The 13344-nt window shown below is 39.3% G+C and overlaps 1 protein-coding gene across 7 annotated transcripts in view; it reads right to left on the bottom strand.

Moving 5' to 3' along the window:
• Positions 1 to 13344, bottom strand: part of PITPNM2 (phosphatidylinositol transfer protein membrane associated 2) — a 489035-nt gene that overhangs the window by 154105 nt on the left and 321586 nt on the right. For all 7 annotated transcript variants that reach the window (XM_033953942.1, XM_033953939.1, XM_033953943.1 and 4 more), the window contains exon 5: positions 11166 to 11399. In XM_033953942.1, the coding sequence (XP_033809833.1) occupies positions 11166 to 11399 (234 nt within the window). The remainder of the gene's footprint in view (positions 1 to 11165; positions 11400 to 13344) is intronic.

Raw genomic sequence — 13344 nt, 5'->3', positions numbered from 1 at the left:
AACGCTTGGAATCAGCGATTTCTCTATGGAAACTGATGTAATTTTGGGGGGAGGAGCCAGCAAGCTAAAACACGTGAATAATCGAAACTGCGATTGCTGAAACCGCAAATACGGAGGGAGAAGTGTACCTGTTCTTATGCAATAAAAACTGAGTAGAAAAGTTAATTTAGTAAAACAAAAATTGAAAGAGGCAGGTGGCACCTTATAGACTAACCAATTTATTGAAGCATGAGCTTTTGAGGACCAGAGTCTACTTCCTTAGACTTTGGTCCATGAAGGTTCATGCCTCACAAATCAGTCAGTCTACAAGGCACCACCTGCCACTGTGAGTCTGGCCTGCTCTTGTGCATATGTCAGCATAAATGGTTTTACATCTTAATCAAAATTTGACCACATGACTTATCTTCCACTAGTGCTGCTACACTCACAAAGTCCTTTAAGTCACTTCATTGGCTCCCTATCTATTTTCACATACTGTTCAAACCTTTTTTTTTTTTTTTTAACAAGTGTATTCAATCTGAGCTCCTCATTACTTTTCTTCTCTATAACCTTCTGATATTCTTATCTGTTCCTTTCTTCTCCACTGCTCACCAGACTCATTCCTTCTGCATTGCTTGTGCTGTAAGCCTGGAACAGATTTCCTGAGTCTTGCTAGTCCTACTGAAATTCAGTCTAAAAGCTGCTGTCAAATTTTAACCCTTATTCTCCTGTTTATAAGAATGACAAATATGACAAATGACTAAAACCAATATGGATGGGTATACTGTAAAGTGCATCATAAGGTTTTCACTCCTACCTGCAAAGCACTTCACACAGGCTCTCCTTATCTTTCATTGCTGAAAACACCTCACACCCCTATCTGAGCTCTTCATTCAGCATATGAACACCATCTTACCTTACCATCGTATTTCGTAACTGATTTAATTCAACACAGCAGAGTACATTCTTCACCTTGGTCCTTACAATGTGGAACTCTCCTCCTCTGTCTCTATATAGAGTTGTGGAGGCACGTGTGAAATTCAAACTCGGTTGCTTTTGTTTTAAGGCTCTATTTGGTTTGACTCCCAAATAGAGAGTTGCGCGGGGACAGAAATCCCACCCGTCCCCACCAGAATCCCACCCGTCCCCGGAGGAATCCCCTCCGTCCCCACCTGTCCCTATAAACTTCAGAAATAGTTATTTCATTTAATTATGCTACTGAATTAAAGGCTCTGGTAGAGACCCATTTACAAATTAATAAAGTGTCTTTGCTTATTTGGAAATATTAATTGGGAAGAATACATACTTTGTAAACGGGTTTCGACCAGAGCCTCTAATGTAAATATAAAATATAAATACTCAGCTGATGAGAACCCCCAAGCTGTCAGCTGAGGACTTCCTTTGCCGTTGGCCGGGGGTCCCTTCTGCCAAGCTTGGCAGGCAGCAATAGCATCCCTGAGTCACAGATGCTGGCACCTCATGGATGTTGCCAGTGACTGCTGTGCTTGGTGGAGGGGAGTTCTGGCTGTCTCTAGAGGAGGTCCTCTGCTGGCAGTGCTTGGGGATCCCTACCAGTCACAGCAAGGGTCAGCAAGTACTTCAACACTGTAGAAATAAAACCAGAAATGCATTTCCTTTTCTTTGCTTAAGCCCTCCCTCCGACGTCAGCGCTGACATCGGGGAAGATTTCCGGTCGGCTGTGTGCTGCGGCAGGGCAGGTAGGAAAAAAAGATGAGCCTCACAGCTTGAGTTTTCATCTAACCCCGCAGGATCCCCGCGACCCTAGGAGGCGTCCCCATGGGATCCCCGCGACTCTAGGGGGCGTCCCCATTGGATCCCCATGACCCAAAGGGGGAACCCGCGGGTCCCGCGGGATTCCTGTCGTCCCCGTGCAGTTCTCTACTCCCAAATAAATAAATGAGCTTTTTTTTCTTTTACAACTAATAGACATAAAAGAAGCTCACATTTGAATTTTGTTCTCCTGCCTGTTAAAGGATATAAACTTAAACAGCATCTTCTTTCATACTAGGCAGCAGCATGGGGTAAAGAGTTAGATCAACTGTTTATGCTTACTGAAATTTAGGGGAATTTAGAAAACATTTAAAAACACATTTGTTTTTGAAATATTTAGGCCAGGGGTGTCCAATGTCGGTCCTCGAGGGCTGCAGTCCAGTCGGGTTTTCAGGATTTCCCCAATGAATATGCATGAGATCTATTTGCATGCACTGCTTTCAATGCATATTCATTGGGGAAATCCTGAAAACCCGACTGGACTGCGGCCTTCGAGGACCGACATTGGACACCCCTGATTTAGGCGGTTAATTTGTAAAATTTTTATTATGTAATAATCAGATCTTTTAGAGTTTTTTACTCATTGGATTTAACTTTCCAATTCTCTCCAATTCTATTATATTTTAAACTATGTATTTGTAAATGATGTAAATCACATAGAACTTCACGGTTTTGCGGTATATATATCAATTGTTATTATTATTATTGCTTAAATCTGCTCTGAAAACCTTTTTTCTAGGGCATTCTCGGACTAAGCAGATGCATCAGGGAAGGGGTTTTGGCGGTTTGGCAATCCAAACCTCATCTCTACTCTTTTCCTTCTTTCTTTTTTTGGATTACTGTAGTTTCTTTCTTAGTTCTTTTTTTCTTTTAGTTTGTGAACTGTTCTGCCTATGCCAAGTAATAAAAAAAAACGTCAGCTCTGTTGAGTAGGGATTATCTTTTATGCATTTCTATATAGCCATGTGTATGCCTAGTAATGCTAAACAAATTAGTAGCAGTTAGACATAAGCTGTGCAAGCCTACTGCAGAAGCCTAGCTTAGCTTTGTACAGTATTTTTTTTTTTTTATTCTAACAATCTTAGTACGAGCACCGTCATATAAAACAGATGACAGAACCTTCCTAGGCCTCTAGCCCCTGAAAGCTTTAATATGTTTGTGCATGAAACATCCTGAGCCATTTACTTGGATAAATAAAGCTATTTAAAAACTGTCTTCTCGTGCCAGGCTAACAGTATGTGTGGGAGTCTTAGATGGGTTTATAAAGAAGTGTTCTCCGGACCTGTTTTGGTTGAGGAAACAAAGCATGTACATTCAGTTTTCAAAATGTATGTGTGCTATTTTGTGCTCATTTGGCCACCCCCAAAATTACGTGGGCGTTTTAAGCATCTCCTTTTTAGCCGCTACTTTTCAAAAGGAAAATAATGTATAGGTGCTTTCCTTTTGAAAACTGGCTGTGGTGTATGCTGGCTAAAAAATGGTTGTGCATGTTGCTAATGGTGGAGACTGAAGTGATGCTGGTCCCTTTTGTCTTTTATATCATCATATTTATTATATCCTAATTTTACTGTTTTTTATGTATTTGTTTTATATCTTTATTTTTAAATTATTCCTCAGAATTCCATTGCTCAACGTTTTTTTCCCACTCACATTCCTTTGTTATTCATTCTTTTTCACATTTATTATGTCCATATATGTTCTTTTTAAAATTTTCCAGATTTAGTTTTAACTCAAACAAATTTAATTTAATTTATTTAGTTTATCTATTTAATTATTGCTGAGATGTATACTTTACTTTAAAAAGTACTATGGCCTTAGAGCAGTGATTCCCAACCCTGTCCTGGAGGACCACCAGGCCAACCGGGTTTTCAGGCTAGCCCTAATGAATATGCATGAGAGAGATTTGCATATGATGGAAGTGAGAGGCATGCAAATTTGCTTCATGCATATTCATTAGGGCTAGCCTGAAAACCCGATTGGCCTGGTGGTCCTCCACTGCCTTAGAGTGATCTGTGTACTCTTGTTAGAATGTTTAATATCTTGTTCAATATCTCTATCTTTATTTTATTCCTACTGCTCAATAACTGTCTTCTAGGTACTTTAGTTAGATTGTGAGCCTTCGGGACAGTAAGGGTATTTCTAAGTACCTATTCTTTATTTATTTATTTTTATTTTATCCTTTAATACAGTGGTTCCCAACCCTGTCCTGGAGGAACACCAGGCCAATCGGGTTTTCAGGTTAGCCCTAATGAATATGCATGAAGCAAATTTGCATGCCTATCACTTCCATCATATGCAAATCTCTCTCATGCATATTCATTAGGGCTAACCTGAAAACCCGATTGGCCTGGTGGTCCTCCAGGACAGGGTTGGGAATCACTGCTTTAATGTATATTTCTCTGTAAACCTATATTACTTATAATTTTAATGTACCCTATTGTCTATTTTTTTCTGTAAACCGCTTAGAATCCTAACGGAGTTTAGCGGTATATAAGAAATAAATTACATTACATTAAGGACACATTTTCCCAGATTCTCTAAGGGCTCCTTTTACTAAGCTGCGATAGCGTTTTTAGCGCACGTTAAACCCGCGCTACGCGGCTAGCACTAACGCCAGCTTAATGCTGGTGTTAGCGTCTAGCGCTTGCTAAAACCGCTATTGCAGCTTAGTAAAAGGAGCCCTAAATGTTGCCCAAATTTGGGTGCGGATCTAAGATCCATCCACACACAAACTAATTAGCTAACAAGCCATTAACAATAAATTGCTAATATTAACTGGCACTGCTTTGGACACACGCAGATCTGTCTAGATGCTATTTATTCTATATGAGGGGGGTGCTGAAAAGTTCTCAGCCCAACTAAGAAGGGAATGATGTGGAGCCATGAAACTTACAAGTTATTCCACATATTCACCCCCAAGTTCAACACACTTGGCACATCGTGTCTGAAGATTCTGTAACCCTTCCAAAACATATTCTTATATCTGGTCACTGAAATACTGCTTCACTGCTGCAATCACCTTCAAATCACTCGAAAATTGTCTCCCTTTCAAACTCTTTCTAAGGTTTGGAAACAGAAAATAGTCAGATGGAGAAAGATCTGGCAAGTAGGGTGGCTGGTCTATGCACTGAAACCCCAACTATGTCAAAACATCCATCATTTTACCAGCCTTGTGAATTTAGGTAAGTCACTTAACCTCCTATTGTCCCAGGTGCAAAACAGTTACCTGCATATAATATATAAATCCACTTTGATTGTAAACACAGAAAGGCGGTATATCAAATCCCACTTCCTTTCCCCTTTATTTTAAAAATACTGGGAAAACAACAATTGGTCCTTACAAATCACAATCAATAAATTTAAAATAAAAAAGGTCAACAAAACCAGACAGTAATAAGGGAGACACTGTTACTTGGCATCTAACATAAAAATATACACAGAGAACCAAGATACATGTGAAAAACTGGTCTAGATTACTTGAACAGAGGACTCTAACACTGCCCAGGCTTCGTGTCTCCTTCCTTAAAACCAGATCTTGAAATTCTTGCTATTTTAAAGATACCACTGCTGATTGACAGCTCCTATAAGCACCTAAAGTACTGTCACCATTTCAAAGCATTATGGTATAGCTCGGGCACCCTATCAAAATATGTTAAAAAAAAAAAAAAAAGTTTCAGCAATTGGAAAGGGCTCTGGTTCTGTCAAGAAAGATGCTTGAGAAAGTGCCATAGGGCAGATTATATTCTATTTCTACCAGGTTCCTGCTGCAATGTTCAGAGAAGAGTCACAAATCAGATCACGGAAGAGTCAAGCAGAACTATGTAGGCACATCATGCAATCAGAATGGTTTTCCAAACACGAGTATCCATAAAGAGGCAGCTTAAAGTAAAATTTGGAACTGATACAAGATTAATGGCTTGTGATTTGTGCTTTCAAAATATAAAACTGCTAGTTCAATTTTAAAATCATAGAATTGTGCAATCAGGAGATTATTCCTGCACCAGGGTAATAGTGCTGTCCATTAGAACACCAAACGCCATGTATTTCATCAGACTAAGTCCAAAGAATGCAGGAAAAAATAATGAGGCCATAGGGTAGGCCATGCAATTTTAGGATTTATGGCCTGATCAGGAGATGGCTCCTTTGAATTCACTACTGTGGAAGATTATCTGCACTAACTATGTACAGAAAAAAAGTTCAACATGGGGCATGTGTTCAGCACAGAGCCAGAACTGGGAAATCATCTCTGCTGATTTTGAATTTGGATATTTATTTTAATGATTAGTTATGTACTGGCGTCAGGTCTTTTCTGTCACTTTATGGCTGCTTTCTACTTTACAGCATGTTGGTGGCATCGGGCTCTGCTCTGCTTGGAGGCAGCCCTGGGGAGGGTTTTTTCATCTGGACTCTCTTCACCGGCTGGGTGTGGGAGCTTGCTCCACCCTGTTGGTGGCATCATACACTGCCTATTTGGGTTCTTACTCACTTAAGGTTCAAACTAGGTGACTAAAATGGAGAGACTTTGGGATTTTGTTTTGGGGTTGTTGTTTTTTTTACTTTATCTAGATTGTTTTAATTATTGGGGACTGGTATCCTTGGAACTAGAGCAAATTCCAGTATATCTTACTGCAAGGAATCAAATAGGGATTAAAAGACCCCCCCTCCTCCACATCGTTTTTTTACTTAACTGTGCAGATCTAGAATAAAATATAATCCTGATTATTTCAAGAGGATCTTGTGAGACTGGAAGACTGGGCATCAAAATGGTAGATGACGTTTAATGTGAGCAAGTGCAAAGTGATACATACATATGGGAAAGAGGAACCCAAACTATAGCTATGTGATGCAGGGTTCCACCGCCTAGGAAAAGGATCTAGGTGTCATCGTTGAGGATAATTTGAAACCCTCAGCTCAATGTTGTTTAGATTGTATGCTCTTTCGAGCAGGGTCTGTTTTCTTCTTTCTGACTCTGCATAGCGCTGCATATGTCTGGTAGAAATAATTAAACAGTTGTAGTAATGTGCGGCAGTGGCTAAGAAAGCAAACAGAATGTTAGGAATTATCAGGAAAGGATTGGAAAACAAAGATGAAAATGTTATAATGCCCTTGTATTGCTCTATGATACGGCTGCAACTTCAATACTGTGCACTCAAGAGCAGGTATAAATGTATGTGCATAAAACACATGTAAATCACAACATTTCTCATGCTCTGACCAAATTCCACCCCTGAAAATAGCTTCAGATGATTTGTACGAAAAGAGACACCTTCTTATGCTGTGCATACCATAACACACACAACCCCTGAGGTAGTTTAATAAGGGACTTTTTACATGCAAAATTAGCCTACTTTGTACATGTGTAATAATCTCAGGGAAATTTTCTAAAAGCCCACTGTAGCACATAAAACACGTTTCTACCAGCTCAGGTCCATTACAGACTTACCCCACTGAAATCATATCCAGCTACAGCGATCCTCCCTTCAGATATTTTATCCCTAGGCTTGGACACTCAGTATGGTCCACATTTCATTGTTGTCTGGCAGAACTGGTGTCACATCATGCCTTGGAAATCTATGAAGGCCCTTTGGATTCCACTCACATCTTTGCTAAAATCCAGCCCATCTGCCACTGAAACCTAGATCAGCAGGATGAGCTTTTTCTGCCGTTGTGTTCTATATTCACTTCATTAGTCAGACATACTATTTTACCCTACGTGTTCAAATCCTGATTCCATGCTTGCACTCCTCCCTCCCTTTAAATGTTCCTTTTAAAAGATGTACTCAGATTAGCTGGTCCTATATAGCTATAGCTATGAAGCTATTAAACCAAGTACCACATACAGTATATAGAGTTTGCAACAGCAATAATGTTCTCTGCAGGGACCTTCAGATATTTAAAACTTTCTGATTCAAACGCTAGTCAGCATGAATCAGTATACATCTTCATTAGTCTGTTTTTTTTCTTTCACAAAATTTCTTAATTATTTCATCAGAATATCTTAGCAATATTTCCTCCCATAGTACAATATATAATTTATTAATTGTTTTTATTTCATTGATAAATGAAAGTAAAGTACTTATCTTTTCAAGATATATTCAGAGAACCTCCAGCATTTCAAGTTTTAAGTTTATTAAAAGTTTGTTATATCGCCAAATCAGGCTTCAAGGTGGTGTACATCTAATAATTAAATTTAAAATAAAAAAGGGGTATAGCGTAAGTCACACTATAACAAAAAAGACTTTAAAACTGAACAGTATTTTGTACATATTAATACAGAGACAAACAACAAGGAAGAAAACAAATAGAGAATGATTTTAACACTTCTCATCTCCGTGCAGCAAGCTTTCGACATAACGCTATGTTTCTCCTCACTGGCTGCTTCAGGAAGGCACCTTTCTTGCCTCTGCAATGAATCAATATCTAATTAAGTCCCCAAAGATTTTAAGCAGCCATATTCAGCTCCAAAGAAAATAGCTTACTTCTTTCTGCTACTTAATTTCTCTCAATACTCACACAAGTTGGCGATGGCGTCTGACGTCTACATTTAAAGACCAGACTGTCCAATCACCTGTTAGCGATGTCAGCAATTTAAAGGGCCAAACTCTCCAATCCTCAAAATTTTAGATCAACAACAGCCAATCAATCCAGAGAATCAGTAACCCACCATTTAATATCTAAAATAGTATGTTTTTCATCTAACCAGTGCTGCACCAACGGCGCAACTAAATTTATTGCATTGAATAGATGCAAAGCATACTGTTTTAGATATTAAATGGCAGGTTATTGATTCTCTGGATCGTGGGTGGGAAAGTGGAAATTATGAGAGCAGCGTTGGATATTAGAATTGAACACTGTTTCTCTGGAGGGTCTTAACAAAGAATTAGATTGGCTGTTGTTGATCTAAAATATGGAGGATTGTATAGTTTGGCCCTTTAAATTCTGACTTCACCAGCAGGTGATTGGACAGTCTGGGTGAGAATTGAGAGAAATTAAGAAGCAGAAAGAAGTAAGCTATTTTCTTTGGAGCTGAATATGGCTTTTGGGGACTTAATTAGATATTGATTCATTATAGAGACAAGAAAGACGCCTTCCTGAAGCAGTCGGTAAGATGAAACATAGCGTTATGTTGAAGGATTGCTGAACAGAGATGAGAAATATTGAAGTGCTGGAGGTTCTATGAATATATCTTCAGAAGATAAGTTCTTAACTTTCATTTATCAAAGAAAGAAATTATATACTGTACTATGGGAGGAAATATTCCTAAGATATTCAGAAGAAATTATAATTAAGTAATTTTGAAGAAGAAAAAAAAACAGACTAATGAAGACGTATACTGGATTCATGGTGACTAGCTTTTGAATCAGAAAGTTTTAAATATCTGAAGGTCCCTGTGCAGTGGTCTCAAACTCAAACCCTTTGCAGGGCCACATTTTGGATTTGTAGGTACTTGGAGGGCCTCAGAAAGAATAGTTAATGTCTTATTAAAGAAATTATAATTTTGCATGAGGTAAAACTCTTTATAGTTTATAAATCTTTCCTTTTGGCTAAGTCTTATAATAATATTGTAATTTATAGCTAAAGAGACATATGATCAAGAAACTGTTTCATTTTACTTTTGTGATTATGATAAACATACCGAGGGCCTCAAAATAGTACCTGGTGGGCCGCAAGTTTGAGACCACTGCAGTAGAAAATATTATTCTTTGTAAAAGATGTGAATCAAAAGTCAGTACAGCAGGCTTAGTGGCTTACATTCCCAGGACAGCACACCAATAAACTTCAAATCATCTAAATTATCAAAAGTCCTGGGCCTGCAATATTTGTATTTCAAGTTAAGTCTAACTATAAATGTGTCATGGGGTGAGAGGAGGACAAACCAAACGCACACAACACACATATCAGAAAGATCCTGTGCCATCCCTACATCCCTGACACTGACTGAAATATCCTGATTCAGTCCTTCCTAATGATTCACAGTGAATAAATACATTAATCCCAGCAGCACCCGAGGCTATGTTTAGCCATGAGCACATTCTCTCTCTGTACCATGTACAATGAAGAAAGAATCTCAAACTACTGTTCAGCCTTGTAGAAAGGTCTAATAAACACAAAAAGAAAATGCATTTGTTTCCTTTGTCGTGACTAAAATTAAAAATTGTCATGCAGGACTTTTAATATACAGGCCAGAGATGGGTTTTCGTACAATACAATGGCTCAGAAAATTGATCCTCGGCATGGCCTACTACATTCCCTGTCGACCTCTTAAGGAATTTTTCCATCTGTGAGGAGATTTCTATTTGCCTGTTGCTTTACTGGGTGTATTTTTTCCCTTCAGCAGACAATTTGTACCCCCTACTTTTCAGTGAAGAACTGATACAGTAACCCCCATATCAAACCCTTAAGCAATGCTATTGAACCTTAACAGAAGAAAATGCAAGAGGTCCTTCTCTTCACACTTCCATGGACTCAATACAAAACTGGTACACAGACACGTATGCTAGGACTTTAATTCTCTTCTAGAGAATGACATCCCCATATGTGATTTACAGAGGGTTGTGTAAAGGTTCGACTTGAACCCCAGAGACACTTTAAGCTCCAAAACTGATGAATTTGCTATACATCTGGTTTATAAGCACTTTGCTGCTTGTCGATAGAAGTTTGGATCTCTTTTAAGGTTCATTGCTAATGATTTTGCTAATTATTCTACCTACAGCAAATAGGATGGTCTGTTATAATCATTGTTTTATCTACATTTCCCTGAAACTAGAGGTATTCAGTCTAAAAAACTTGTCACCTATTTTTGGATATCAAGCAGCAAATAGATAGAACATCTTTCATGTGTCTTTAAGAAATAATATTTACTTTTCTGGCATGACTTTAAAGACTATGTTGTGTGAAATAATTTTATCATCATTATATAGCTGTTTTCTGTAAAACCACAGGAATGCCTGATTTATTCTTTTGAACTGGCACAGAATAATAAGTTTTTATTAGTGTTAACAAAACTGAAAGTCAGCTGTCTTCAGTTTAAGTTGTCTCAATGAACTTACAAGCAAGTCATTTCATGAAAACTGGGTAAGATGACTAAGCTTTTCCTACACACATCCTATTTTTTGAGCAATCATTAACTCTTTCATTAGAATGGGGGCCAGATAAAGAGAGAGGTGGTAATGATACAAGAAGGGTAGGATCTCATCAGCTAAGAAAGAAGTGGACGGGTTGCGAGACCCTCATCTGCCAATCACTTCTCTTTTGAAATCCTAGGGCCTTCAGCTATTTTGTTTGGTTTGGTTTTAAGAGGGGTTCAAGGATTTTAGCAGATACTTTGCAACAGCTGACTGAAATTATTTCCCTTGAAGAGAAAACAAACTGTTAACAAAATAACCAATACTCACCAACATCATGGATAAATCTTTCAATTTTGGATTGCATTCCCCAGTATCTGAACTCCACTTTACAGAGTTTATAAGCACACATAATTGGGTATTTGCCAAGGTTGTTCCTTTGTTCCTCTATCCAGTTCTCTGACAAGGGACCTCTTTTAGTCTTTATGGACTTATAAAGCTTTGGATCTTCTTCTGCCTTGTATTCATGGGAAGGAATTGAATCTTTCACAATGTCAATAGGATCTATGGGTGAAAGATTAAAACACAGTGAAACAGTTCACAGTGGCCAATAATAACCAAGCATCCCATAAAAATAAGTTCATCATTATCAAGTGCTATCTTTGATACAAAGATTGGCAACTGGGATGCCTCATTTCTCTCTGGGTTCAGCTTTCCTCCAGTTCACCCATATTTTCAGATGTTATTCATTTTATATCCTGATGCCATGACATTAAATTGGGTAAATGTTAAACCTAGAGGTGAATGATTTTTTTTTTTTATGCTGGTTAAGGCATCTAAAAAATATAGTACAGGCAGTCTCTTACATCAGACTTGTACTTACTAACCAGGGTCCTGCTTTTCCCTTTCTGTGCCAATGCACCCCATCTTCCTCCCTTCCTTTCCAAATGTGCCCCTCCTCCTGCCTTCCGTGTCCCAATGTGCCCTTCATCATCCTTCCCTTTGTTCTGTGTCCCTAATTCATGCCTCCCTCCCTCCCGCAAGTGTTTACCTCCTCTGGCCGACTTCCTCCTCCTAGCTGCACTTCTCTTCGCAAAGCCATGAACAGCGGCTCTTGCACATGGCTGATCCAGAAGCCTTCTCTCTGATGTTAGAGGGAAGGCTTCTGTGTCAGCCCTGGGCCTCGTTAGAAGAGCAAAAAGAGAATATGAAGAGAGGCTAGCCAGGGAAGCACAAAATTTCAAACCGTTCTTCAAATATGTTAAAGGGAAGCAGCCAGCAAGGGAGGAGGTGGGACCGCTGGACGACGGAGATAGGAAAGAAGTGGTGAGGGAAGAAAAAATAGTGGCGGATAGACTAAACGTTCTTTTTGTCAGTATTTACAAAAGAGGACACATCCAACGTGCCGGAACCTGAAAAAATCTTCAAAGGAGATCAAGCAGAAAAATTAACATCCATGGAGGTAAGCCTTGAAGACATACACAAGCAGAGAGATAGATTAAAAACTGACAAATCTCGGGCCCGGATGGAATCCACCCTAGGGTATTGAAAGAACTAAAGGAGGAAATAGCGGAACTACTACAGCAGGTTTGCAATCTATCCCTGAAAACAGGCGTGATCCCGGAGGATTGGAAGATAGCTAATGTTACGCCCATCTTCAAAAAAGGATCGAGATGCGACTCGGGGAACTACAGACCAGAAAGTTTGATTTCGGTCCTGGGGAAGATGGCGGAAGTGCTGATAAAAAACAGCATCGATGAGCATCTAGAAAGGAACAAACTGATGAAAACAAGCCAACATGGCTTCTGCAAGGGAAGATTGTGCCAAACAAACTTATTACACTTCTTCGAAAGAATAAACAAACGGATGGACAAAGGGGACCCCATTGACATCGTATACTTGCATTTCCAAAAAGCCTTTGACAAGGTACCCCATGAATGCCTACTGTGGAAACTGAAGAACCATGGGGTGGAAGGAGACGTACATAGATGGATCACAAATTGGTTGGCGGGTAGGAGTGAAGGGCCAATACTCTGACTGGAGGAGGGTCATGAGTGGTGTTCCGCAGGGGTTGGTACTCGGACCGCTGCTGTTCAATGTATTTATAAATGATCTAGAAACAGGGACGAAGTGCGAGGTAATAAAATTCTTAGATGACACTAAACTATTTAGTAGAATTAGGACTAAAGAGGACTGTGAAGATTTACAAAGGGACCTGAACAAACTAGGAGAGTGGGCGAAAAGATGGCAGATGAAGTTTAATGTAGAGAAATGTAAAGTCTTGCATGTAGGAAACAGAAACCCGATGTACAGCTATACGATGGGAGGGCTGGTAATGGGTGAAAGTAGCCTAGAAAAGGACTTGGTACTGGTGGACAAGACAATGAAGTCGTCGGCACAGTGCGCAGCGGCCTCTAAGAAGGTGAACAGGATGCTAGGTATTATCAAGAAACGTATTGCAACCAGAACGAAAGAAGTTATCCTGCCGTTGTATCGGGCGATGGTGCGT

This window comes from Geotrypetes seraphini, chromosome 8 (genome assembly GCF_902459505.1).
Source record: "Geotrypetes seraphini chromosome 8, aGeoSer1.1, whole genome shotgun sequence".
Lineage (NCBI taxonomy): Eukaryota > Metazoa > Chordata > Amphibia > Gymnophiona > Dermophiidae > Geotrypetes > Geotrypetes seraphini.
The sequence above is the reverse complement of the archived record's forward strand: the minus strand, read 5'-3'. Positions and strand labels throughout refer to the sequence as shown.